The sequence below is a fragment of the Erpetoichthys calabaricus genome, chromosome 6 (genome assembly GCF_900747795.2).
Source record: "Erpetoichthys calabaricus chromosome 6, fErpCal1.3, whole genome shotgun sequence".
Taxonomy (NCBI): Eukaryota; Metazoa; Chordata; class Cladistia; order Polypteriformes; family Polypteridae; genus Erpetoichthys; species Erpetoichthys calabaricus.
In genome coordinates this window covers 202,040,122-202,068,097 of record NC_041399.2, presented here as the reverse complement: position 1 = coordinate 202,068,097, position 27,976 = coordinate 202,040,122, and the positions used below count along the sequence as shown (strand labels likewise).

General features: G+C 38.5%; 1 protein-coding gene across 1 annotated transcript in view; it reads left to right on the top strand.

The window, feature by feature from the left end:
- mtpap (mitochondrial poly(A) polymerase) overlaps nucleotides 1–27,976 on the top strand; it is a 63,241-nt gene that overhangs the window by 6,906 nt on the left and 28,359 nt on the right. Inside the window, exons 2-4 of the mRNA XM_028804342.1 lie at nucleotides 6,009–6,175; nucleotides 9,275–9,508; nucleotides 17,513–17,737. Coding sequence (XP_028660175.1) covers nucleotides 6,009–6,175; nucleotides 9,275–9,508; nucleotides 17,513–17,737 — 626 coding nt within the window. The remainder of the gene's footprint in view (nucleotides 1–6,008; nucleotides 6,176–9,274; nucleotides 9,509–17,512; nucleotides 17,738–27,976) is intronic.

The following is a 27,976-nucleotide window of genomic DNA, read 5'->3' as shown; positions in this document are numbered from 1 at the left end:
TACTTAATACTTAAATTTACTTCACAGAACATGACGGACTAAATGTATTTATAAAACAAAATCGGGAGTGGTCTCCCCTAGACTTTCGTGTATACTCAGATATGGGAATAGATATTTGAAGAGTAACCCGCAAGACAATGATTATATTTTTATGTTATGTGCACTAAAGAACCATCAACAACAAATCAAATTAATAATATACTGAACAATTATTGTAAAAGTAAAGTTGAATAAATCAGACTCTGTAGCCGCATGAATAAAAAATTTGCCGTGGTAATTTTATTTTGGCTAACAATTCAGGTAAATTACCACTTTCAGTAAGCAGAAGTGGGTCAAAAGTTGCAAGAGACTTTAGTGATGTGTGCAATGTACTCAATGTGAAATGTGAAATGATCACATTTTTAATATTTTTGGGAAAAGTTTCATGTAAAGTACCACTTCCGGTTTGCAGAAATAGCTCAAAAGTTGATAGAAATCTAGAAATCTACGCTTTGTATCTAATACTATCAGGTTGACCTAAGTGAAAGCGTACTTAAGTTATCATGTTTATATATATATACACACACACACACACACACACACACAAAGACATCATTCCAAAAATTGTATTTTCAGACTTAGGGAGGTCTAAAATGTTGAGGTTCATCAAAATCTCAAAATCAAATTTTTGGATGATTCCAATACTTTGTATACGAGAAAGTAACAAGAAAATAATCATGTGTGGCTGTGTTTTTGGTTTGTTTCATGAAGGTTCATATATGGGCTTAGGATTTAATGACAAACCCTGGCCTGTGAAATGTGCGTTTTTTCATACAAAAGTGTAGCAATTCAGTGACACTATCTTAGATTGGTGACTTGTTTATTTCTAGGACCCCAGGATCACACCCTGCCTTGACCCAGCTCACTCGTGTATACACACACACACACACACACACACAAGTAATAAAGTACCCATATCACATGCACATCATAACAGGTCATCCACCTGAGCTAATCATGTTTGGGCCTGGCCAGTACTTGGATGGGGGACCAACCAGGAAAAGCTTGGGTTGCTGCTTGAAGAGGTGTTGGAAAAGCCAGCAGGGAGTACTTACTCTGAGGTCTGAATGCGAATCCCACTGAAATAATAGGGACACTGTGCTGTATAAATGGGGTCGTCCTTCAGATGAGACGTAAAATTGAGGTCCTGACTCTCTGTGGTCATAAAAGATCTCTGGGCATCTTTTGTAAAAAGCAGGGTGCATCCCAATGTCCTAGCTAAACAGGCCACCATGGCCTAGTCATTTTGGCCCCCTAATCATCCCTTGTCTCGCACTCTCTCACCCTTCACCACCTAAGGGTTAATGTGTGGTGAGCATACTAATGCAAAAATGGCTGCAATCACATCATCCAGGTAGTTGAATTGGTTCTCGACTCACTATGTAAAGCATTATATAAATGTAAAGAATTGTTATTATTCTTATTACACAGCCCAATTTAATTCATTATAAAATAAATATTAAACAAATTAAGAAGGAAAAAAACAATTATTAGACAAATCAAACACACACAGAAGCCCATACAAATTCCCACACTGGCGATAATTATTTAACAAACACTAGACAAATAACACCCGACAAAGCACTGAGCATAAAACAGTAAACAGTGAACACTCACAGAAGCAATCCAAACACAGTCCAGTATGGCAAATACCGATGATGGTAAGAATAAACTGATATCCCAAGTGAACAGCTTCCTGCATGTTATGAAAAGTATTATCCTGCTGTGTTCCAGTTGTTACATGTGGATTTCTACTGGTTTGACTCCACAGACAAAGACATATTCTGATCAAGATGAAATCACACAAACAAGCAGGCACAGGACCAGAACATAAATGCAAAAAAACTGTAAACCCAGGTGGTTACATTTATAATTCAGTTGATAGCGAAGCATAGAAAGAAACAGACACAGATGTCACGATTCTCGTTGATGTCTTTTGGCTTCTTTTTAAACTTAGCACTTAATCATCTTTCCTCCCAGCCACCGCTACTCAAATCCAAAAACCACCCAATGACAAAGTTCTACCAGAGCTGCTGGGATTTGCAGTCCGTTTAAGTAGCAGCGTTATAACAGAAGAAATTGTGCTGTTTGTAGCATGTTACATTTTGTAATATTTATATACATGTTTAGTTTCTTTTTTTGTAAGTAATAAGAAATGTAACTAAGTCATTTTTAAAAGTAATGTTCACCACACTGCTGAGGAGGGGCTCTAGGCTTGTTTTCGGAATTATGGTGGCCATTGATAATCCTTAAATCTTTTTTTCATTTTTTATTTTTAGTGTATTTTTATGTCATCTGAGCATATTGCCAAAGGAGAACTCCATAAGTGGTCTTGTGCTCATAAATGAGGGTTTTTAAGAAACCAGGTTTCTGCCTTAAGTAATCAGATTACTCACCTTATCCTATTATGCGTGTGCATGAAAATGCATTCATTATGGCATTGCATTTTAGAATCTGAGGATTGATTTAAATGGATTGATAGATTGAATTTTATTTGTCCTTTTGTTATTTTAGAAAAACTCAATAAATAAATAAAATTATTTATTACATAATGGCAATAAACAAAAAATCCCTTTCAAATATACAACAGAATGACTATAATGAAGAATACTAAAAAGAAAGACATCTGATCAGGCAGTTACACATATTGCTGTTGGTATAAAGGAGCTCTGCTTAATAATTTGCTGCTGAAAGACCCTCAGTGTTTGTATGTAATGGAGAGGATGGGAAGCATTGTTCACAGTGGCACTCAGTTTTGTCTTTACTCTCTCCATTCCTACTACCTCCTTTGTGACCCCACTCAGAGTAAGTGGGCTTGAAGATGGATAGATGACATGTAGCCTGTAACAAGGCGAATGCAACAAAACTTATTTGAAGAAACAGATCAGGTTTTTTGGCTGTTACCATTGCGTACAGGTCTTGACATTCAGGGTGGATATGTTGGAAACTACTTGTTCTAAAATGTTCTGTCTTTGCTAAGATATACAGTAGTTACAGTGGTGTGAAAAACTATTTGCCCCCTTCCTGATTTCTTATTCTTTTGCATGTTTGTCACACAAAATGTTTCTGATCATCAAACACATTTAACCATTAGTCAAATATAACACAAGTAAACACAAAATGCAGTTTTTAAATGATGGTTTTTATTATTTAGGGAGAAAAAAATCCAAACCTACATGGCCCTGTGTGAAAAATTAATTGCCCCCTTGTTAAAAAATAACCTAACTGTGGTGTATCACACCTGAGTTCAATTTCCGTAGCCACCCCCAGGCCTGATTACTGCCACACCTGTTTCAATCAAGAAATCACTTAAATAGGAGCTGCCTGACACAGAGAAGTAGACCAAAAGCACCTCAAAAGCTAGACATCATGCCAAGATCCAAAGAAATTCAGGAACAAATGAGAACAGAAGTAATTGAGATCTATCAGTCTGGTAAAGGTTATAAAGCCATTTCTAAAGCTTTGGGACTCCAGCGAACCACAGTGAGAGCCATTATCCACAAATGGCAAAAACATGGAACAGTGGTGAACCTTCCCAGGAGTGGCCGGCCGACCAAAATTACCCCAAGAGCGCAGAGACGACTCATCCGAGAGGTCACAAAAGACCCCAGGACAACGTCTAAAAAACTGCAGGCCTCACTTGCCTCAATTAAGGTCAGTGTTCACGACTCCACCATAAGAAAGAGACTGGGCAAAAACGGCCTGCATGGCAGATTTCCAAGACGCAAACCACTGTTAAGCAAAAAGAACATTAGGGCTCGTCTCAATTTTGCTAAGAAACATCTCAATGATTGCCAAGACTTTGGGGAAAATACCTTGTGGACTGATGAGTCAAAAGTTGAACTTTTTGGAAGGCAAATGTCCCGTTACATCTGGCGTAAAAGGAACACAGCATTTCAGAAAAAGAACATCATACCAACAGTAAAATATGGTGGTGGTAGTGTGATGGTCTGGAGTTGTTTTGCTGCTTCAGGACCTGGAAGGCTTGCTGTGATAGATGGAACCATGAATTCTACTGTCTACCAAAAAATCCTGAAGGAGAATGTCCGGCCATCTGTTCGTCAACTCAAGCTGAAGCGATCTTGGGTGCTGCAACAGGACAATGACCCAAAACACACCAGCAAATCCACCTCTGAATGGCTGAAGAAAAACAAAATGAAGACTTTGGAGTGGCCTAGTCAAAGTCCTGACCTGAATCCAATTGAGATGCTATGGCATGACCTTAAAAAGGCGGTTCATGCTAGACAACCCTCAAATAAAGCTGAATTACAACAATTTTGCAAAGATGAGTGGGCCAAAATTCCTCCAGAGCGCTGTAAAAGACTCATTGCAAGTTATCGCAAACGCTTGATTGCAGTTATTGCTGCTAAGGGTGGCCCAACCAGTTATTAGGTTCAGGGGGCAATTACTTTTTCACACAGGGCCATGTAGGTTTGGATTTTTTTTTCTCCCTAAATAATAAAAACCACCATTTACAAACTGCATTTTGTGTTTACTTGTGTTATATTTGACTAATGGTTAAATGTGTTTGATGATCAGAAACATTTTGTGTGACAAACATGCAAAAGAAAAAGAAATCAGGAAGGGGGCAAATAGTTTTTCACACCACTGTAGCTATTCAGGAGCTCTATACAGTAATCCCTCCTCCATCGCGGGGGTTGCGTTCCAGAGCCACCCGTGAAATAAGAAAATCCGCAAAGTAGAAACCATATGTTTATATGGTTATTTTTATATTGTCATGCTTGGGTCACAGATTTGTGCAGAAACACAGGAGCTTATAGAGAGACAGGAACGCTATTCAAACACTGCAAACAAACATTTGTCTCTTTTTCAAAAGTTTAAACTGTGCTCCATGACAAGACAGAGATGACAGTTCTGTCTCACAATTAAAAGAATGCAAACATATCTTCCTCTTCAAAGGAGTGCGCATCAGGAGAGAGAGAAGAAAGCAAACAAATCAATAGGGCTGTTTGGCTTTTAAGTATGCGAAGCACCGCTGCACAAAGCTGTTGAAGGTGGCAGCTCACACCCCCTCCGTCAGGAGCAGAGAGAGAGAGAGAGAGAGAGAAAAACAAAGTCAAAAATCAATACGTGCCCTTTGAGCTTTTAAGTATGCGAAGCACCGTGCAGCATGTCGCTTCACGAAGCAGCTGCACACAGAAGGTAGCAACATGAAGATAATCTTTCAGCATTTTTAGACGAGCGTCCGTATCGTCTAGGTGTGCTAACAGCCCCCCTGCTCACACCCCCTACGTCAGGATCAGAGAAAGTCAGCGCAAGAGAGAGAGAGAGAAAGTAAGTTGGGTAGCTTCTCAGCCATCTGCCAATAGCGTCCCTTGTATGAAATCAACTGGGCAAACCAACTGAGGAAGCATGTACCAGAAATTAAAAGACCCATTGTCCTCAGAAATCTGCAAACCAGCAAAAAATCCGTGATATATATTTAAATATGCTTACATATAAAATCTGCGATAGAGTGAAGCCGCGAAAGGCGAAGCGCGATATAGCAAGGGATCACTGTATAGAATTTTGCTAATTGTTCTGGTGTTCACTGGGAAATGAATAAAAATCTTACTTTTTAATGCTAAGTACTGTAAATATTGAAGTTGTTTGTGTGATTCAATTTTCTGTTAATTTTAATCTACATTTAGTTGTGTACATAATATGTAATATATAATTTATTGTACTTGATTCTGTATTATTGTACAGTACAATCATTTGTATTGTATTGCAAAATTTTCCATTAAGTAACTCCCTGCATTATCACAAATTTGTTAACTTGGAATTACTATATGGACCATTCCATACCAATTTTTGCATTTTTTTTTTAGTTGTTTCTATTTATCATTTTTAACATAATGGCAGCATAAATTAATTACGTAGTAAATGTCTGCAGATATCCTATTTCATAAAGCATGTATACAAACTGTTATGTTTTTCTTTGCTCTGATCTTTCTTCGTGCTTTTAGAAATCAACAGGGAAATAAAATCTTTTGCTGAACTTCAAAATGAGAGACAAGAGCAAGCAGAGAGATCTGTTCTTTTAACCTGCCCTCAAAAAGTCAGTGAGAAGTCGTTGCTTAAGTATTTGTCAAAATACGGAGATATTAACAATTACTTCTTCTATGAAAGCTTTGTAAGTATTTTGTGTTTTTCATTTGTAATTTACTGCTAATCCAGTTCCAGACAGTTAATTCTGCCTTGGCATTTGCTCACTTGAGCACTGCATGACATAAACTGTGATCTGCTTAAAGTTAAACAGAGACCAGAATATGCATGTTTTTCTTTGAAAAAAGCGAATCACTTTCAAACTGTATTTCAGGTTAATTGTGCACTGAAAAAGGGACACATGATCAGTAATGAGAGAGGCAAATTATATTTCAAATTAATTGTTTGCTAAATAAAGGGCATGTGATCCATAATGAGAGAGGCTGCTTTGTATCTGTAGTGTGTCTCAAGTTGGAGACACACCACAGATAAAAAAAGGGTACTTTATTAGCAAATTAAATACATAGGGCTTGGGAAATAAATGCATTATCAGATGCCCAAACCACCCCAATATATTCCTCTTGAATCAGAGGATCAGCGACTTTACTTCAAGTCTTTCCCAGATGTCTTTACTTCTCACCCTGTCTCTAAAGGACAGTCCAGAAACCCTGCGGAGAAAGCTAATTTCGGCCGCTTGTACCAATGATCTTGTACCAGCGGCCAGTTCAGGGTCTCGGGGCTGAAATATTATACAAAACACAATTTTCCTTACATTTAACTTTTATGGTGTTCACAATGCACACAACTACAGCAGCACATTTGCTGTATATACAGTCAAAGTAAAAAGTATGTGAACCCTTTGGAATTCTCTGGTTTACTACATGAATTGGTCATAAAAAGTGATCTGATCTTCATCTAAGTCACAGATACTGATATACACAATGAGCTAAAGCCAATTACACACAAAAAATTCTACTCTTTCATGTCGTTATTTTACAAATGCATTCAACGTTCACAATGGTAGTGGAAAAAGTAAGTGAACCTTGGGATTTAATAACTGCTTGACCCTCCTTTGGCAGCAATGACCTCAACCAGGCGCTTCCTGTACCTGCAGATCAGACCTGCACATCGTGCGGGGGGAATTTTAGCCCATTCTTCCCTGCAGAACTGCCTTAACTCTTCCATATTCTTTGGTTGTCTTCTGTGTATGGCTCTCTTCAAGTCATTCCACAGCATCTCAATAGGATTGAGATCTGGGCTCTGACTGGGCCACTCCAAAAGGCGGAGTTTGTTCTTCTGAAGCCATTGTGCTGTGGATTTGCTGTGATGTTTGGGGTCATTGTCCTGTTGCATCACCCAGCCTCTTCTGAGCTTGAGTTGACAGACAGACACCCTCACATTATCCTGGAGAATTTGTTGATAAACTTGTGAATTCATTTTCCCCTCAGTGATGGCAAGCTGTCCAGGCCCTGATGCAGCAAAGTAGGTCCAAATCATGATGTTCCCTCCACTATGCTTTACTGTAGGGATGATGTTTTGATGTTGATATCCAGTGCCCCTTTTACGCCAAATGAAGTTCTGCTTGTTCCTCCCAAATAGTTCAATTTTGGTTTCATCACTCCACAAAACATTTTCCCAGTACCGGTGTGGAGTGTCCAAGTGCTCTTTCGCAAACTTCAGGCGTTCAGCAATGTACTTTTTTGATAGCAGTGGCTTTCTTCTTGGTGTCCTGCCATGGACTCCTTTCTTGTTCAATGTTTTACGATTTGTTGACTCATGAACAGAGATGTTAGCCAGTTCTAATAACTTCTTCAAGTCCTTTGCTGTCACTCTAGGGTTCTTCTTTACCTTATTGCTGACTTTGTGTTGTGCTGTTGGGGTCATCTTGGCAGTGCGCCCACTTCTAGGCAGAGTAGCCACAATACCAAATATTCTCCATTTATAGCCATTTGCTTAACAGTCGACTGATGAATATCTATAATCTTTGAGATGACTTTGTAACCCTTTCCAGCCTTGTGTAGATTAACAATTCTCGATCGTAGCTCTTCAAACAGCTCTTTTGTGCGAGGCATGATTCCCATCTGGATATGCTTCTTGTCAAAAGCTCAAACTCAAACTTTATAGTGTTTTTGATCAATCAAAGTCATTCTAGGCCACACCTCTGAACTCGTTTCATTAAATGGACTCCAGGTGTGCTAAATTCGGACTGCAATGAACTTTTTAAAAAGTCATTAGTTTAGGGTTCACTTACTTTTTCCAACCTTCAGTTTCACAGTTTGAATGATTTATTCAATGTGGTCAGAAATTCTCTGAAAATCTATGTATCTTTAGTTATAGGAGACTGTGTTTGTTCGTTATTGTGACTGACATGAAGATACAACCACGTTTTATATGGGAATTACACATAAATATAGATAATTCCTAGGGGTTCACATACTTTTTACTTTGACTGTAATAGGTAAGTTTGAACTGATATTTCACTGATGATGGCAGTGATTCTGTCAGATAGATAGCACTTTATTTATCCCCAGGGGGAAATTTTAGCTTTTTATAGAAGCTCAATGAATAAATAAATATTATAGTACTACAAACATCAAACCCCTTCTCAGATACACACCAGAATGACCAGAAATATAAAGAAATATGTGACTTGGCTAAAGATTAGAAGAGCAGTCACAGTGAGGAACTATAAAGGTGGATTGCCGAGGGTATGAAGTCCCAGTAGCGTTTTTTGAAACATTTCTGATGAATAACTAGTTGGCTGAAAGTCCTCAATGCTATGGTGTCATAGAGAGGATGTGGCTCATTGTTCATAATGGCACTTAGTTTTCTCTTCATTTTCTCCTCCTCTGCTACCTCCAGGAGGTAGACAATGCACCTCATAACTGAGCCTGCCCTTTTGATTAGCTTGTTGATTCGAAGGGTCTCTTTTTGAAGTGATGTTACCAATCGAGCACATCATAGCATTGAAAATCGCACTGGCTGCCAAAGACTTGTAGAAGATGTAAAAGGATGTGATTACCTGCATTAAAGGAGTACAGTATCATAAGAGAAAAGTGTTTGCCCTTTTATTCAATTGTTTTACAACTCTGCTTATTCAGTCACAAAACTTTCACTGTGTTGGGCTTTTATTTTACCTTAATGTTACTTTAAATATTTGTTTGAAATTATTCGGTGTTTGATGTATTCTGTTGTTAATTCATTCCTCTTGATTTAACGCTAACGTAACACTTTTCTTCATTTACAGGATGTATGTGCTGTAGTGGAATTTTCACAGAAAAATAGTATAGCGATGCTTCAAGATGGCACAGTTATGCCTGCCGGCAAGCATGAATCATGTATTCCTTTTAAATCAAGAGTTTTCACATTAAAAATTAATAATCCAGACGATCAAGCCAATACTCGGCAATCTCTTCCATGCCTAAAACAGTCTGCCATTTCCATTAATGAGCTTGTTGAGAGGATCTCAGCTGAAACCACTGTAAGTAATGAGTTTGCTTTTTTAATGTCTTGATTATGCTGTGTAGTTCCTTTTATAATAAGCACTGAAACAACGTTCACTGGTTTCTGTCCACCTCTGGAATATTGTCAACGAAGCTCCATGCATTATATATCGGTTTATTTGTTAAACTAATAAAACACACAGGGAATATACAGAGTTTAAAAGAGAAGACAAAAACCAGAAAATATCCTGTTCCTCTGGCCCATTCTTGATCTCTTGTCTCTGTGTTGATGTGGCCTGCCAATCTCCAAAATGCTACCATGCAGTCCCATTCTCCCTTCCATACTGCCTCACAATTCCTAGGTATTCTTTCCGCCAGTGAGCCATTGCCCAACTGTAAACTTCATTCACTTTTGGCTGCAGAAGAAGTTAAACCCCTTATCTAATAACAGCATTTATTTCTATCATACATTTTCATGCAAGACATTCAGCTCAATGTACTTTATGTGAGGTTAGCGAAAATTTTTTTTAAGAAAAACAAAGTAGAAATAAGAGCATAAATAAATAAATGAAATATCAAAAATAGTAAAGAAGGATAAGTCAATACAGAATTAAATGATGCAGACATGCAAGTAATAGATAAAGTCCTTAATTATGGATGTGTTTACCTCTCATGAGAACATTGGTAAGTCTGATGCAGTGGTCAGCTGAGCAATGAGAGCAGAAAAAAAAAATGCTGCAGCTGACGAGATGCTAGAAAAAAAAAATCAGATTTTGTTTTTTCCAAAACCAAAAGACCACCCAGAATCCACTGGGGATTCTATGTAACTCAAAAGAGCTTAATTAGTTTCTACCATTTTTAAGCTTCGTCCTTGAGGATTCGATGCAGTGGGTCTCATTGGCAATTGGAGTGTCCAGATTACTTCCAGCATTGGAGGCTGTGACGATGCGGGACCACTCCAGACTCCCTTTTCACATTTGGGGGCCTCTCGAACCCAACACCGTTGATAGTTATGACCGAACTGAGCTGACTAATGGAGACAAATCTCACATGGAGCAAGGGGATGGTGGAAAAGTGCAAAGGTGCTTTTGTTAAAAACAGTCAAAACCAAAACAGTATCCACAGTGCAGTGCTTCCAAAACATCCATAAATAAATAATTCATAAAAACCAAGTGAAAAGTGGGGGATAAAAACCACAATAAATAAATCCATTAAAACCAGAGGTTAAAATGCAGTCACTAGCACCTCACCATCCTTCTATGTATCCCTGGCTCACCAATCACTCGTGCAGCTTGCGGAGACCCAGCAGCCACAAACTTCATTCCTCCGACCGTGCAGGCAGACCATCCGAAGTCAGCTGTCCTCCCATCTTCCTTCGCGCTCCTGCAGTTGTACCTCAAATATATAGGGAGGTCCTTCGCCATGCTCGCCCCACTCCGTATCATTTTTCAAGGGGGGCGAACCAGGCCCTAGAGTGTCAAAGCCTACGCTCCTTTATGGGGCCCCAACTCGTGCTGCCTTTCCTCCCTCTAGGTGGCCCGATCGTCCTCAACGAGACTGCCCTTCAGCCGTCTTAACCTCAGTTCCATTTCTTTCACTTTTTTCTTCTCCCCACATGTACTCGCACTTCTCATCTTATACATGGGGACGTGGTGCAGGTGTGGCGATTAGCCGCTCCTGGCATCAATTACGGATATGGATGATTCATCCCCTGTGCAGTTAACTGAGAAAATGCTTGTGCCGCATCACGCCCGGGAACCGCTCCAGCCACACTACCACTCCTCCTCCTTATGTCGCGAGTATGGCGATTATTTATTTTACAGGCAATGATCCGCAGACCTTACCTTACCACACAAGCAGCTGCATGGTACTTTGATCAGATGATGGTGGTGTTTAACTAGAAAATATAACGGTAAAATAGAGGTTAGTTATAATTGCAGATCCAAGAAGTATGTGATATTATATATTAATAAAAGGACAAGTGTCTGCATTTGTGATTCTGTGTGTAGTTGTTGTTATGTCTCTGTTGTATGCTATCTGGTATGGAATTTATAAAAGCAGTGCTAATGTGTTTGATGTGCCATGTGCCGGCAGGCGCTCATTGGGAGGCACCTGGAGCACATCCGGGTGGGTATAAAAGGGGCTGCCTCCCTCCATTCAATGGCTGGAGTCGGGAGGAAGAGAGAGAGAGCGCTCGGGAGGAGAGGATTGGAGGCGGACCTAGTGAAAGAGGCATCGTGGTGAGGCCTGGACTTTGGTGGAGTACTGGGTTGTGTGCTGTGAAACTTGTAAATTGTATTGTGTATATAAATGTGTGTGGTGCTTTAAACGATGTCTACCTGTCTGTGTCTGGGCCATATCCCACACAGCAAAAGGCCCTCTCACCATTACTTTCATGCTTAGCTCTTAGAAAATTAAGGAAATCAGTGTTTGAGTATTTAAAATTATGACTAGAAGCGTGAGCAAACAGACACTCCAAAAGGTAAGAAGGAACAAAATTATTCAGAGTTTTATATACCACTAGCAAAATACCCGCGCTTCACAGCGGCGAAGTACTGCTTTAAAATTTTTATTAAGAAGAAAAGTAAACCTTTATAATCTGAGGGAAAATATACTAATAATTATTTGTTAAGGATCTCTTTGTATACCACGTTGTCAGTTCGGCCCTCCGGTTGTAATATGAGCAAGCTGTGCGCTGAGCTTACTCTTGAGCATGCAACGTATAGTTGGCCATGTGAAAAGCAATCTCGCCTCAAATCAATGCCAACCTTTTGTAGGGTCTGTCCCTGAGACTTATTAATTGTCATTGCGAAGCAGAGCCTTACTGGAAATTGGAGGCGTTTGAATTGAAATGGGTTTCATTGGTAACTTCGCATCCAGCTTTTGAGAGTTTAAACATTGATAAACATCAAAGTGTCCACTACTCAGATCGTCACCTGTGAATTTAAGATGTTTAATAGGCATTGGCGGTTGTCCAAAGGTGTAAAATATTTGGCCATTTCGGTAGACTTGAAAGCGACAACCAAACAATTCAGCGGCAGCCATCAACTCACATGCAGAACCATAGGTGAAGGGCTTAAGCATTTCACTCTTCTAGTGCTCCTGTGTAGTATAATTATCTCCTGTACCGTCATCAGTCCACACCTTGAACCTGTCCCAGTCATTCAATACATAAGACACAATGTTCCTCCGGATATCAAGAGTGAGCCTGATATGGCCGTGCAATATGTAACACAGAGAATGGAAAAGGCAGTCACCATCTCTGAGCATGGAAACCACTCGGTAAGTGACAGTTCTTTGATCGATGGTGATCACCTCGATAGACATGTTAATGGGGGTACAGTTGTAACAATAAAGGAAATGGGTATCTGAACAATGTAAACTGAGTCTGAAATACCTACACAATAACTATAATTGTAATAAACGAACAATAAGACAGCGGAGAAGCCGTGGATTAAATAAGAAGGCTGCAGTTATCAGCAGGGAGACGTGAATACCGTGGCGAAGCAAGGAAGGGAATGAAGAGACCGGAGCGACGGACGGCCTTATATAGGCAGGCAGCCAACTACATGGGAGGCGTGGGGATGGGGGACCCAACGCCGCCTCACACGGCAACCGAGCTGCAGGCTATGGATGTATATATGTACGGAAGTAGGATTCAGTTAGCGTTGGGAATCCGCGTACTATATTTCTTGAAGATGGGCCGATAAGTAACAAAAACCGTTGAAAAGTTCAATATGGCGGCCGACAGTGGCGTCGTACCACCGAAATAAGTATGTACATCGATTTTGGTTAGCGCAGGGAAGCTGCCTACCAAATTTTGTGAAGATGGGGCCATAAATTAGAAAGTTTAACATGGCGGACGTTGTTGACCGTTATGACTGTTACACATGGAATTTCGAAATGAAACCTGCTTAACTTTTGTAAGTAAGCTGTAAGGAATGAGCCTGCCAAATTTCAGCCTTTTACCTACACGGGAAGTTGGAGAATTAGTGATGAGTGAGTCAGTGAGGGCTTTGCCTTTTATTAGTATAGATTAGCAGCATTTTAAAATAAATTCTAACAGACACAAATAACCAATGTAATGATGCTAAAACAGGTGAGACATGCTCAGATTTTCTTTTCCTGTTTAAAATTCTTACTGCTGCATTCTGAACTAACTTCAACTGATTGATGTCTTTTTTAGGTAGTTCTGTTAGGAGTGCACTGTAGTAATATAGTCAGCATAAAAACAAAAGTGTTAATTTCTTAAGACATTTCTTGCAGTATTATAAGAATTCTAACTTTTGTAGTGTCCATTAAATAATAAAGGGAAGCTCTAGTAATAAGGGTAATGTGTGATTTGAAGTTTAGACCAGAATCCATACTAACTCCTAATTTCTTCATTTCTGCCTTGATGTTTAAAGCCAAGTTTTTTGGTTTTTTTTTCCCGAAGACTCTCACTTTTTCAATTTTTGCCAGGCAACTAAGAGCTTCGTTTTTATCCTTGCTCAGCTTGATGAAATTACTACTCATTCATATAAGTGTAAGACATACAAATACAAGTAAGACACTGGACACAGACCTTAGAGGTTGTCAGGCGCTATTGATAAAGCGTAAATGTAGTAGTTCACCTTGTGTTTTTAGATAACCTGGTCTAACAGGAACATGTTGATTGGCTTAGAATGGATACTTGAGGCAGTCCTAACCAGATGTTGGAATCCAAAGTGAAGTTGTTGGTACTTTGGCTACAGGGATGCCAGACTTGAATGTGCACTAGTAGCTCATGATATCACTTGGCCTCTGACCCTTAAAGGAACAGTTGTATGCTGAGAATAGCCAAGATAGTACTGATGTCCCATCAGTCATTCCTGATCTCACTCCTTCGCTCGCTGTGTTGCCCCCTATTGGTCAGTGCATTTTATTAGAACATTACAAATATTTTGATGAGAACACACCGTTCAACCCAACAAATCTTCCCAATCCTATCCACCTAATGGCACCAAAATAACATCTAATCGAGTTTTGAAGGTTCATAAAGTCCTACTGTCTACCACACTACTTGTGTGTCAATGGTTCTCTGTGGAAGAAAAAAAACTTTCCACAATTTGTGTGATATTTACCTTTAACAAGTTCTCAGCTATATTTTCATGTTTCTGTTGAACTCAACTTAAAGTAACAGCTTGGATCAACTGTACTAATTACTTTCATCATTTTAAAAACTTCAGTCAAATCACCTCTTAATCGCTGCTTATGGCCCCTTGCCAGCCTTCAGAGGCCCTCCATGGCTTGCTTTCTCTTGCTTTCTTATTCACTCCAAATGGCGAAATTATTAGTTCTTATTTTCCTAATTAGTGGCCTCTTGCTAGCCAGGCACTTTTTCACAGCATATTACAAAACATAACAAAGGATAATATTACAAAACTGCAGCTCTGTTGGCAATACTGTAAACAGGAAATTAATGTAGGGCAAAATGATTTTTTCAATTGCTTACAAATGAAAGTGAAGCATTCACTCTAGCAGTGTCAGTTCTTAATGTAGTATAATTAAAATTTAACATTCAGATTGAAAATAGTACAGATAGTGATTGCAGGCTATAACAATGATGAAGTGTTTTAATATGAAAATTGCTTTAGGATTCCTATTGTGCCTGTCAACTAGCATTGCAGGGATTATTGTATTATGACTTTTGCATGCAAGTGGCTGAGGCTTGAAGATCATTTTGCACACCAATGGAAAAAGCAAGTGTGGTAGAACCCACCAATGGGTCTGTGAGGTAAAGTTGTTTGTTTTGATGCATGTCAAATGATAGGCTGCATTGTCTATTATTGTTTGCAGTTTGAATAGAGGGGAACAATAAAGACATGACAAAATAATTATATGTATGAAAGCTCTGTGGTGACAGAATGTGACGTGACATTGTAAACTTAGACCACAGTGTAACATGGTTGCAAATGTTTCTCCATTTTTGAAAGCACAATTAGCATTTGCAAATGTTTCTCTGTGAAAATTACAAATTAGATCAATTATTCTGTTTATATTTTTACATTTCTGAGATTAAGGTGGTCCTCAATCACGGTCCTGGAGGGCCGCAGTGGTTACGGGTTTTCATTCCAGCCAGTGTCCTAATTAGAACTCGGTCCTTGCTGATAATGATAGTTGGTGTTTAACTCTATGCCTTGTTAGTGCTTTTCATTTATCAGAGACAAATTTTAGTTACTTTGTAGATCAGAGGTCCTCAATTACAATCCTAGAGGTCTGCTATGGCTACAGGTTTTCACTTTAACCAATTTCTTCATTAGAACCCCTTTTATTTACTACTAAAGCAATACATTTTTTAGGCTTAATTTTAGTTCTCTTGCCTGTTACCATTCAGAACACTTAATTGCCTATTTTTGTTTTTAGCAGCTACATTTAAGTTTTAATTGTTGCCTGTTTTCTTAATCAAACATTATTTAATAATGAGATGCAGATAACCAATAAACCAGCAGCTCTCCAGCTAACATGCTTACCATGAAGTGTCAGTGATAAAAAATGTTTAGAAATGAATGAGAGGGGAATTGGAAGGACCATTAAGTTTAAATCTATTCTGGTCCACAAAACACTTGGGTAATGTTCTCACAGAAGAAAACTCTACAGTGTAATTAAAATTTCTTTTGGATGAATGCAAGCATTAACAAGCTAAATAGTTCAATAGCAAGTTTCATTATCGGCATGGACTGTCTTCTAATTAGGAAACTAGTTGGAATAAAAGCCTGCAGCCACTATGGCCCTCCAGGACTGTGATTGAGGACCCCTGGTTTATACTGTCGTGCGCCGATTTATAGCCAACCAAGTTGAGGAGATTCATGCTTACGGCCAAGGGCCATAGGAAAACAATAGGGTAATAATGGTTGAGAAATTGTCAAAACCACCCGCAGTAATAAATCTTTTGTGATTATTGTTTCACAGGGTTTCATATGTTTTCTGACTTTTGAAGGGCCCTTTAAGATTTGTTATGATCAGCACTGCTCCACAAGGCTAATTCTATATGTTTTTGGTCCATACCGCCTTCCTCACACCAGTGTTTCTCAACCTTTATGGTCCCACGTCCCCATTTGTCATTTTTAAATTCATTGATAACCCACTAGCAGTAATTGCAAACTGCCCTCTTGGTGAAATGAAGGCTACCGGGGGTCCCCTTTGGTGAGACAAGCTCAATTTGAAACAGGGAAATGTATCGCACAGTACTGGCGATCACTGATGTGAACCAACAAATTCAATGTGTGGTAGTAACCCAGGTCGTGACCCCATTGTTTGAGAAACACTGACTTATGCAACCCATGACACAGTGGTTGAGAAACACTGCCGTCAGTGGACTTAGCGTATAGACACCAAAACTTGAAGGTTAATTTGTGTTACTCTGTACCAGCTGTTAAAGTATTCATACCAGTAGCCTACACCAGACCCACAGAGCCTCAATTGCAATGACCTGTACACTTTGTAACTGACATACTGCTAAATGACGGGTCCTATGTCAGTGTTTGACTATATTTAATATCATGCCTTATTTAAAAATAAGTAATAACTTCCAGCCATTATCATAATCCATCCATCCATCCATTTTCCAACCCGCTGAATCCGAACACAGGGTCATGGGGGTCTGCTGGAGCCAATCCCAGCCAACACAGGGCACAAGGCAGGGAACCAATCCCGGGCAGGGTGCCAACCCACCGCAGTATCATAATGTATGTTTAATGTAAAATATGACATTTCACTGCAGAACTTAACTACTTATTAACTAAGAGTGGTAGCCAGTCAAAACTGTGACTGGACAATGTACTAAACTGTCTGCACTGATGTCTAATTCTAGGGCGCCAAACAAGCTAAACTCCAAAGACTTTTTAAGTCTGATGCCTTGGTTCCAGTATAGGTTTTAGTTATTGGTGAGGAGGTGTGAGCAAACAAAGACCCCAGATTTCTTGCATTTTCAATTCTTTACAGTTCATTGCAAATCTTAAGTAAGAAATTAAAAACTCTTAAAAGCTGCCTTTTAAAGCATTTTATTTTTTTCCCCATCTTAGCTGGATGAGCAAATCTGCACACTTACCAAGACCTATGAACTGACTGAAGAGAACGTGCGACTGCGATTCCTGGTGTGCTCACTGTTGCAAGATATTGCAATTCAGTATTTCCCAAATTGTTCCGTAAAACCCTTTGGATCATCAGTTAATGGATTTGGGAAACTAGGGTGTGACTTGGATATGTTTTTAGACTTGGATGGCATCAAGGAGCAGAACTCAAATAAGGTACCTACAATTCTTTGTCTTTTTTTATATACTCATAAAATGTGTATGCATCATGTTTATACATCTAGCACATCTGTACACTATTTCACTTGACATTAAATACCAATTAAGTTCTTCAGAAGAGTATGTAATGTAATACTGCAGCTGTGTTTATTAAACTTTTTTATGTAAATGAAAAGTATACACTTACATCCCATGCCAGTATTTATACTGGCAGTTTATGATTTCATTTAATTTATTTTATACTGTAGAGTAACTTCAAATCCAGCCCCTGTGCCATTATGGTATTATATCTAGCTCAGGGGTGTCCAACTCCATTCTTGGTGGGCCGCAGTGGCTGCAAGTTTTCTTTCTAACTATCTTCTTAATTAGTGAGTCGTTTTTGCTGCTAATTAACTTGTTTTGCCTTACTTTTAATTGATGTGACTCAGACCCCTTAGTTGTTCCTTTTTTCTTAATGAGCAGCCAAACAATAATGAGACACAAAACAAGCCAGCTAACCTGAAAATAGAGTAAGGTGAAGTTTCGGTCATGTTGGTCTGCTCAGGTCACCAAAACATCTTGACGGTGGTCTTAGAAAAAACAGAAAATCAACAGTCTGCTGTGGCAGAATGAGAGCAGCAACAAGTCCTGTTACTCAATAATGGCTTTAATTAACAGCAGGAATTGGCTTCTCATTAAGAAACTGGTTGGAGTGAAATTAGCTGGTCGTCTGCTGGCTCGTTTCACATCTCATTTCTGATTGGCTGCCATTTAATGAAGAAATTAATCAATTCAGAGGACTGAATCCTTTAAAACAGGGCTATTAAAATGAAGGGAAAAAGAGTTAATTAGCAGTGAAAACTGGTTACTGAATAGGAAAAGGGTTAGAATGAAAACCTGCAGAGTTGGACACCCCTGATCTACAGTAATGTTAAGTAGCATAATGATGATATTGTATGTTAGGTTTTATAACATTTAATAAAGTAGAATCATTGTCATGATAACAGTTTGTAGCTTAATGCTTTCATTTCAGGAGGAGATGCTTGAATATAGTGCTGTCCAGTTAAAAAAATGTTATCGAAATGGTGTCTGTACTCCAAGTTTTATTCATTTAAAGTGTTAACCAAAACTAGCAGTGACTGCAGGCTTTCTAACTGTAAAAGGCAGTGTGTATGATACTACCGGGATACCTTTAATGGGTCTACCCACAGGTATTTGCAATTTTCAAGTGACAGAGTGCATATTGTTTTTATAGACACACAGTTCTCCACACATTTTCTAGTGGCCCCAGTTATAAAACTAGTGATGCCGTAATCGATTGGCTGCAGATATAAATCAGCCAATTTTCACTCCAAATGACTTAATTAGTGATCTGTAAGTTAGCATCTCAAACAAATGATTTTTTTTAATTATTATTATTTTTTTTATTATTTTATTACCACGCGTATATTAATTAACTTCACCTGTTTGTTATCTGGTACAAATCTTGTAATCGATATTTAACCCACTTCCTATTGTCCAAATGACTTGAAATTTTGCGCAGTTACTCACTTCCGATGACAATACATGAATCAATAATCAGTTTCACTAATTGATCAATTAATCCATGTTAATTAAGAAATTAAATTTTCATATGAAGAATTGTTCAAGATTTCACCAATAGATGATGCTAGTAATGGATAGAAATATTATCCAATAGAAACAAACCAAAGACTAAAAAGTTGAAAATAATATATGTACTGTATGTGTGTGTGTGTGTGTGTGTGTGTGTGTGTGTGTGTGTATATATATATATATATATATATATATATATACTAGTCATTTAGCCTGTTACAATAACGGGTGCTAGAACAGTAGTGCATAAACATTAGTAGGAACAGTCTATATTAAATGGCAAGGGACTTTGACCTCATTCTTTTTGTTGGTCGTATTTTTCTTTCTTTCAGCCTTTCTTCTGTTGATGTTTACTTGCTGAGCTGACCGTTCTTCGTGGGCTGCCGCCGTGTATTGTGTGTCTTTAATTTTCTGTGACAGTAATACTGTCTTGTACGACTCTATTCAATAAGGGCGCGCACAAAAAGGCGAATTTCAAAAGGGCGATGTCAATTGAGCGCGGCGAATAAAGGCGATCGTAGATAATTTAGTTCAAATGGCTCTGGAATATGTGAAGAGCAACAAAGGTGCAAATCTTTATTTACGCACGCCTTTATTCGCTGCGCCCAATTGAGGTCGCCTTTTTGAGGCTTGCCTTTTTGTGCGCGCCCTTATTGAAGGATACCGTCTTGTAAGTCCGCTGGCTTGTACGTCCGTAATATACCTTTAATTTTCGGCGGTAATACAGGCGTGCACGTCGGAAATACTGGCTTGTATGTGGCTGTAATATGCGTCACTGTATTGTGTACCTTTAATTTCCTCTCGCAGTAATACTGGTTTGTATTTCCGTAAAATGCCTCTAACTTTCTCTGACAGTAATATCGCACGTCGCACCGTGCCCCGCGCATGTGCACTTCATCAGAAGACACCCACACACGGACACCTGGACGCACATAGGGATTTTATATATATAGATATATATATAAAAAATACTTTTTAAAAACCACACTTATATTAATTTAAAAAGTGTACTAAAAAGTAAAAAATATAATTTAAGCGTGGTTTTTAAAAAGTATTTTTTTATAAATATATTTTGTATCTGTCTTCTAGGCAGTTAATCAGTTGTAGTGCTCCCTTTTATGCAGAATATTACAGTGCCTGAAGGAAGTGCGTATGTAGTTTTACTGCCAAAACTTCCTGTAAAGAGGTAGTGGACAGACAGACTTTAGAAGATAGGAAGAGAGAGGAGACTGGAATATTTGCTTTTGCAATAGGGAAAGTGGAGTAATAAACTGAGAAAAAAGAGATTTCAAAGCTCCTACTATACATGGAGAGGAACAGGAGATACACTGTATATGTTGTTGTCCAGCTGAACTTGGGCAAAGATTTTATAGAAGCTGCTTTAATAAGTTCAGACCTTTTAATTTTATTCTTTTCTTTAAAATGGACACTTCTTGTCTGAATGTGAACAGAGAGCAAGCTTGTGTTTAGTACAGCAGCTCACATTTTTAATTAGGAAAAGAACAGTTAAAGAATTAGTAAGCAGTAGGCTTGTTAGCTTAAGAGCCAAATTAGTCTATCTTACATGTAAACTTGTTAAGCCTTGTATCTTCTTAATAAACATTTTATTAGATTTGTGGATTGTAATTATGACACATTTTCATTTATTCCATATTTATTATGGATAAATATTTTGTGTATGTTTTATTAGTTTAAAAAAGTAGGTAGAACTTTATTTGTCCCCTGGATGAAATTTATTGTTTTACAGAGGCTCTTTAAATGACTTCATAAATAGGTAGATAAGTAAGTAAGTAAATAAATAAATAAATTACACACACATTTTGATCTGCACACAGAAGAAAATTAAAACGAAAGAAAACGTATTACTTGGCTGTCATAAGTATGTATTTTTTAGTGGTTTTTATGGTCACTGAACAACAAACATACAGAATTTCATTTTGATAATAAAAAAGCAAAGAGGTTAAAGTTGTGTTTTGCAGTTCAATTGTAAAAATATCAAGGTGAACCTTTTAATATAGAACATAGTGCTTCTTCATGTCTGGTTATGCAGATGCTCAGTGTAAGAAAGTAAAAGGATAAAAAAAAAAAAAAAGTATCCGAATCAGTAAATTCTAATAATATGAAATTGGTATCAGCCCTAAAAAAAAAACTTGAGTGGAGCATCCCCACACTGCAGAAAATGCATATGCAAAAACTAGACAAAAAAAAATTTAAATGGGAGTTGTTTTCTATTATTTAGCAAAAAATTCTGCTAATGGGGTAAGCAAAATTTATTTGACACGATTTCTTAAAGTAAGCTAAATAATCAAAAATACAATTTTTTTTTGATAAGTCATTGAATCTTACAATAAGGAAAACAAGATTTAATGTCATGATATAAATACTTTTAACTTGCTTAGATTTCATTTTTGCAGTGCAGGTACAATTGCATACTCGTCCAAATCTGATGAAGAATCTGTAAACATTTAACAATTTACTGAGTCAAAACAATTCAGCAGCTGTTCCATTTCCGTTTTAGTCCAGCACTCAACTGCTGTTTTTATGGGCTTCTCCTGCTTTGAGCTCTTCTTAAGCTGGAACAAAGAGGACTGACAGATGATGTGACTGTGCAAGGTGAGGGCAAGGCAGTGAGCAGTAAACATCTTTTTATTACAGTGTAACAGTGATTCAGAGCTTGTGTTATAAACACAAAACCATCTGGCAGTGCCCAGTGATTTTGGTTGGTAGCTATGTTTGCACACAGCAGAAAACACAACAGTCCCTGTTACCTCTGTTGCTGAAGCCATCTTTGCTCTAATGCTATCCAATTTGCTGCCCACTTTCCAGTCAAATGCTAGGCAGAGGAGGTCGGTTGGTTTCACCTCACTTTGATGGCTCCCCATCATCCCTGTTTCTAAGCTGTTTTTATCTTGTTGGTTGATTCATGATGGCTGTTTTGGTTATAGGTAATTGACGATTGCAGCTGTAAAAGTTAATTTTTACTGATAAATGTTATTTTCACAGATTGATTATATATTGTTTATATTGAATGACTTGTGTTCTCGTTAGTTGTTAGCTTTTGCCTATAGCTCTCTTAGAAAGCATTTTAATTAAAGCCTGTTGATTTGTGACCCAGTCCCACTGCTACTTTAGAACAAGGACATGTATTGATAAGAAAACCAGTACGATCTAATATAGCAGAATCCTGACTCCAAGGATTTTCTTTATCAGTAGCTAGCAAGGGCATGAGATGTTAAACTAATCACATACTTCTGTAATTGGCAAAAGTATGTAAGTGTAACCAGCAACTGTAATTCACACATATCTTTCTATTTAGTGGTTTCCACGTACATGTCAATAAAGGTATTCTTCTTATCCTGGACTGGCTTTGTAACATAGCTTTATATGTAACAGGCTAAAATTGGGATTTGGAATACACCGTCTGATGTTTCAAATGATTTGACAGTCTTAAATAATAAGCATGGGAGCAAGCAGTGAAAACAGGATAATATATAGAATACACAGAAGTCTACGAAGACCAACGTGCAGTACTCCTGCACCATGATATTTTCTTATTCAGTGAGTACAGACTTAAGAGTGCTTATATGTACAGCGCCATTAGAAAGTATTCAGACCCCTTCCTTCAGAGGGTGTAGCAACACAGTTTGTTCTAACACTGCTTTTATACAGACAGAGGGTTGGTATGTAACCAGCAAAAGTTGGGACACCTGTAGGAATTGTTTGCTTCAACTTTCAGGGCTTAATGAATGTCCCATTGCTGAAAGAAAGCTGTAAGTTAATAACCAATTGCTTATTTCCTGGAGACATGTTTGTGTTACTCTTGAAATTATAGTAAAAAAAAACTTCTGGCAATTTACTACTTACCTTTGTGCCAGTTACCTTTGCTTCAGGTTATTCATTGCACCTGAACTGCTTACGCTTCAGTGAAAACTGGAAAAAGGATGGTGTTCTTTGATTAGTGTGTATATATAGCATATATCTGAACATTTATTTTATTTTTAAAAAGCTTGTAATACTAGTAAAGTGAATCTAGTTGTAGTGTTGAAGAAACATTAGTTTGTTTTTGAGGGTGTGTGTGTTGAGTTTCTGTTTTATTTATTTTATTTGGGTTTGTGTGTGTTTGCATTATGTTAAAAATGAAACTTTGTGAGTTCAGGGCACGTGATGCAAGGCATTAAAGTGAAGATTTCAGATGTTCTTGTTTATTGCATTAAATAGAGGAAATGACCCTTTTTACCCTTTGCTAATTTAAGTTTTGTGAATGGAAAAAGTGGTTAGGTCACTGAAGATACATGAACAGAAAGCTTAAAAAAAGTTTTTGTGAAAGCCACTCAATTATACTTTTTAAAGGAATTGTAAACACACAAATGGAAGGTCATCATTACATACAATCTTTTATTCAGTCTGTGGAATCTTTTGTTGATCATTAATAGTGACTCCGAAACACTGTATGAACAGTTCAGTGTAAGTCAATACCTGATCTATTTGGTTGTATGATCACATTGACATTATTGTTATATATATTTTTGAGAGGTGCTTCATCGTATTTAGTAGTATAACATCTGGGCAGATATAATGATAGATCGATAGATAGATACTTTATTAATCCCAAGAGGAAATTCACATACTCAAGCAACAGCATACTGATAAGGAAACAATATTAAATTAAAGAGTGATAAAAAAATGCAGGTTAAACAGACAATGACTTTGTATAATGTTAACGTTTATGGGTGGAATTGAAGAGTCGCATAGTGTGGGGGAGGAATGATCTCCTCCGTCTGTCAATGGAGCAGGACATTGACAGCAGTCTGTCGCTGAAGCTGCTCCTCTGTCTGGAGATGATACTGTTTAGTGGATGCAGTGGATTCTCCATGATTGACAGGAGCCTGCTCAGCGCCCGTCACTCCGCCACGGATGTCAAACTGTCCAGCTCCGTGCCTACAATAGAGCCTGCCTTCCTCACCAGTTTGTCCAGGCGTGAGGCATCCCTCTTCTTTATGCTGCCTCCCCAGCACACCACCATGTAGAAGAGGGCGCTCACCACAACCGTCTGATAGAACATCTGCAGCATCTTATTGCAGATGTTGAAGGACGCCAGCCTTCTAAGGAAGTATAGTCGGCTCTGTCCTCTCTTGCACAGAGCATCAGTATTGGCAGTCCAGTCTAATTTATCATCCAACTGCACTCCCAGGTATTTATAGGTCTGCACGCTCTGCACACAGTCACCTCTGATGATCACGGGGTCCATGAGGGGCCTGGTCCTCCTAAAATCCACCACCAGTTCTTTGGTTTTGCTGGTGTTCAGGTGTAGGTGGTTTGAGTCGCACCATTTAACAAAGTCCTTGATTAGGTCCCTATACTCCTCTTCCTGCCCACTCCTGATGCAGCCCACGATAGCAGTGTCGTCAGCGAACTTTTGCATGTTTCAGTTATATTGGATGTTATATTGATGCAGTGGTTATAATGCTGCTTCCTCATAAATTCAAAGTTCTGTATGGAGTCTACTGGGTTTTTGTTTATGTGCTATGTGTTATGTGCAGATAGAACTTTAGGTTTCCCCAGGGGAAAATTGGGCTTTTTACAGAAGCTCTTTAAACAAATAAATAGATACAATATAAATATATATATATTGTGGTGGACGGCTGGGGATCCTGCCTAGCCGGGACGCCTGGAAGGACCAGGAGAGGGACAATACCTTCCCCGGGTCACAACAACAACAACATTTATTTCTATACCACATTTTCGTACAAACAATGTAGCTCAAAGTGCTTTACATGATGAAGAAAGAGAAAAAAGACAAAACAAATAATTAAAATTAGGGAACACTAATTAACATAGAATAAAAGTAAGGTCTGATGGCCAGGGAGGACAGACCAAACAAAAAAAAATAACAACAGATGGCTGGAGAAAAAAATAAAATCTGCAGGGATTCCAGAGCACGAGACCGCCCAGCCCCCTCTAGGCATTCTACCTAACATAAATGACCTCTCAATCAGTCCTCATTGTATTCAGGGTTCACATGGAAGAATTTGATGATGATGGTCATGTGGACTTCTGGCCTTTAATCCATCAATGTAGGGACATCATGGTGCTTTGATTAGGTGGTAGTGGCACAGATTGCCACCACAGAAAACCGGAAAAAGAACAGAAGAGAAAGTAGGGGTTAGTATACCACCCATACTCCTTCACTCAGTCACTCGACTTCTCATCAGGATGGTGGTATACAGTATTGAGCAGCACATCTTCCTGGTGCTCACCAATTTGTTTAAGCGATGTCAGAATCAACTGGATGATCATGAGTTATCAGAAAGTCACTTCCAGCAAGATGGAGCAACATGTCACACATCGGCAAGGAGAATGGCAGAAATTGAGTTCTTCTTCAGCAACAGGGTAATTTCAAAGGGGCTTTGGCCATCACGGTCGTCGGATCTGACACCACCAGACTTCTTCCTTTGGGGTATGCTCAAAGGAAAAGTCTATCGGAACAAGTCTCGCACTGTGGAGGATTTGAAGGAAAACATCCATTGTGAAATTGCTGCTATTCCCCCCGAGACGCTTGCTAATACGTTCAGGAACATGGAGCGCCACAATGAAATGTGTCTGGCAGAAAATGGAAACCACTTCCAGCATCGCATGTAATGCAATCGATTACACATACGTCAAGGCATAAAGCTTATTTTTTTGGTTCAGATTGCTTCATCCTAATGGGAGTTACAACAGAATATTCGGGGCCTCTTTCGAGTGAATCTCCCTGTATTCTAGAATCGTTTAAACATCCTCACAGGATAATTAGATGAACTGCACAACTAATTTTTTTTAAAGTTTGAATGTGCTGATCTGATTTGATGGTTTTCCGACATGGCATGTAATGTCTGCCAAATTGGCTGTGTTTGCTTGTCAAGCATCAGTGGCCATCAGCTGTGCCCCAGAGTGAAGCACGACGGAGAACTCTGCTGAGCCTTTGTCAGAACCCTAAATTCAGTGACTGACAGTGCATTAACCAACACCATTGTCACTGTATACACTTTTTAACTACCTGTGAATTTTGATTAATGATTCTTTCTCCATCACAGGAAATTCAGTAAGAGGAAGTTGTTTAAAGCACACATCACCACACAATGTAAATTTGAATGCTAACGATGAATGCATTAAGAACAAGGTTGTTCTATAGTAATGTAGCAGCAAGCAGAAGACATTAAATCAACTACAGGTTACATTTCAGACACTTCCCATTAATTTTGAATCATTTATAAAATGCTGTGTAAGCAACCTTTATAAATCTAAACAAGAAATAATATTTACTCTGATATAACATTTCTGTGTAATGTGAAGAATTTGTTTTTGACTGTAATGTAAATTTTATATTTCTCATTTTTATGTGTTGCAGAAGAAAGCCCCTCACTATGCAGTGACTCTCTTCTTGTCATTACAGTCCAGATTTCTCAGTAAATGCATACTCAGTTAAGTTTGTGGTTAAATCAGCAAAAACTAAAGCAGAGGTTTATACTGGAGGCTGATGTTTCATCTTGAATGCGTTGAAACTGAGAACTGAAGAAAGGAAAGTTTTTCATTACAGGTAGTGAACTGTATATTCCCAAGTTAAAATCATAAATTGGTTCACCTTTCTTGTTGTTATCTCAGCAATAGTCTCAGTATCAGTATAAAGTAGCTCTCGCGGTTTTGTTTCACCTCTAGGACAATCTACTTTAGACATTCCTGTTTTGTTACCAGTAGGAACTTTTTGCCCATTTGTAGATTAGAGGTGCACCTATAGTATTGCTGCATGCTCATGGGTTTATTTTGAGATGTTCACTGTGAATGAAATTGACAGTATTTGTCTGTGGTTTTAATGTTTGTCCAACATACATACATACATACAGTGCATCTGGAAAGTATTCACAGCTCATCACTTTTTCCACATTTTGTTATGTTACAGCCTTATTCCAAAATGGATTAAATTCCTTTTTTTCCTCAGAATTCTACACACAACACACCATAATGACAATGTGAAAAAAGTTGACTAGAGGTTTTTGCAAATTTATTAAAAATAAAAAAACTGAGATATTACATGTACATAAGTATTCACAGCCTTTGCTCAATACTTTGTCGATGCACCTTTGGCAGCAATTACAGCCTCAAGTCTTTTTGAATATGATGCCACAAGCTTGTCACACCTATCCTTGGCCAGTTTCTCCCATTCCTCTTTGCAGCACCTCTCAAGTTCCATCAGGTTGGATGGGAAGCGTCGGTGCACAGCCATTTTAAGATCTCTCCAGAGATGTTCAATCGGATTCAAGTCTGGGCTCTGGCTGGGCCACACAAGGACATTCACAGAGTTGTCCTGAAGCCACTCCTTTGATATCTTGGCTGTGTGCTTAGGATTGTTGTCCTGCTGAAAAATGAACCGTTGCCCCAGTCTGAGGTCAAGAGCACTCTGGAGCAGGTTTTCATCCAGGATGTCTCTGTACATTGCTGCAGTCTTCTTTCCCTTTATCCTGACTAGTTTTCTAGTCCCTGCCACTGAAAAACATCCCCACAGCATGATGCTGCCACCACCATGCTTCACTGTAGGGATGGTATTGGCCTGGTGATGAGCGGTGCCTAGTTTTCTCCAAACGCCACGAATGTCATTCACACCAAACA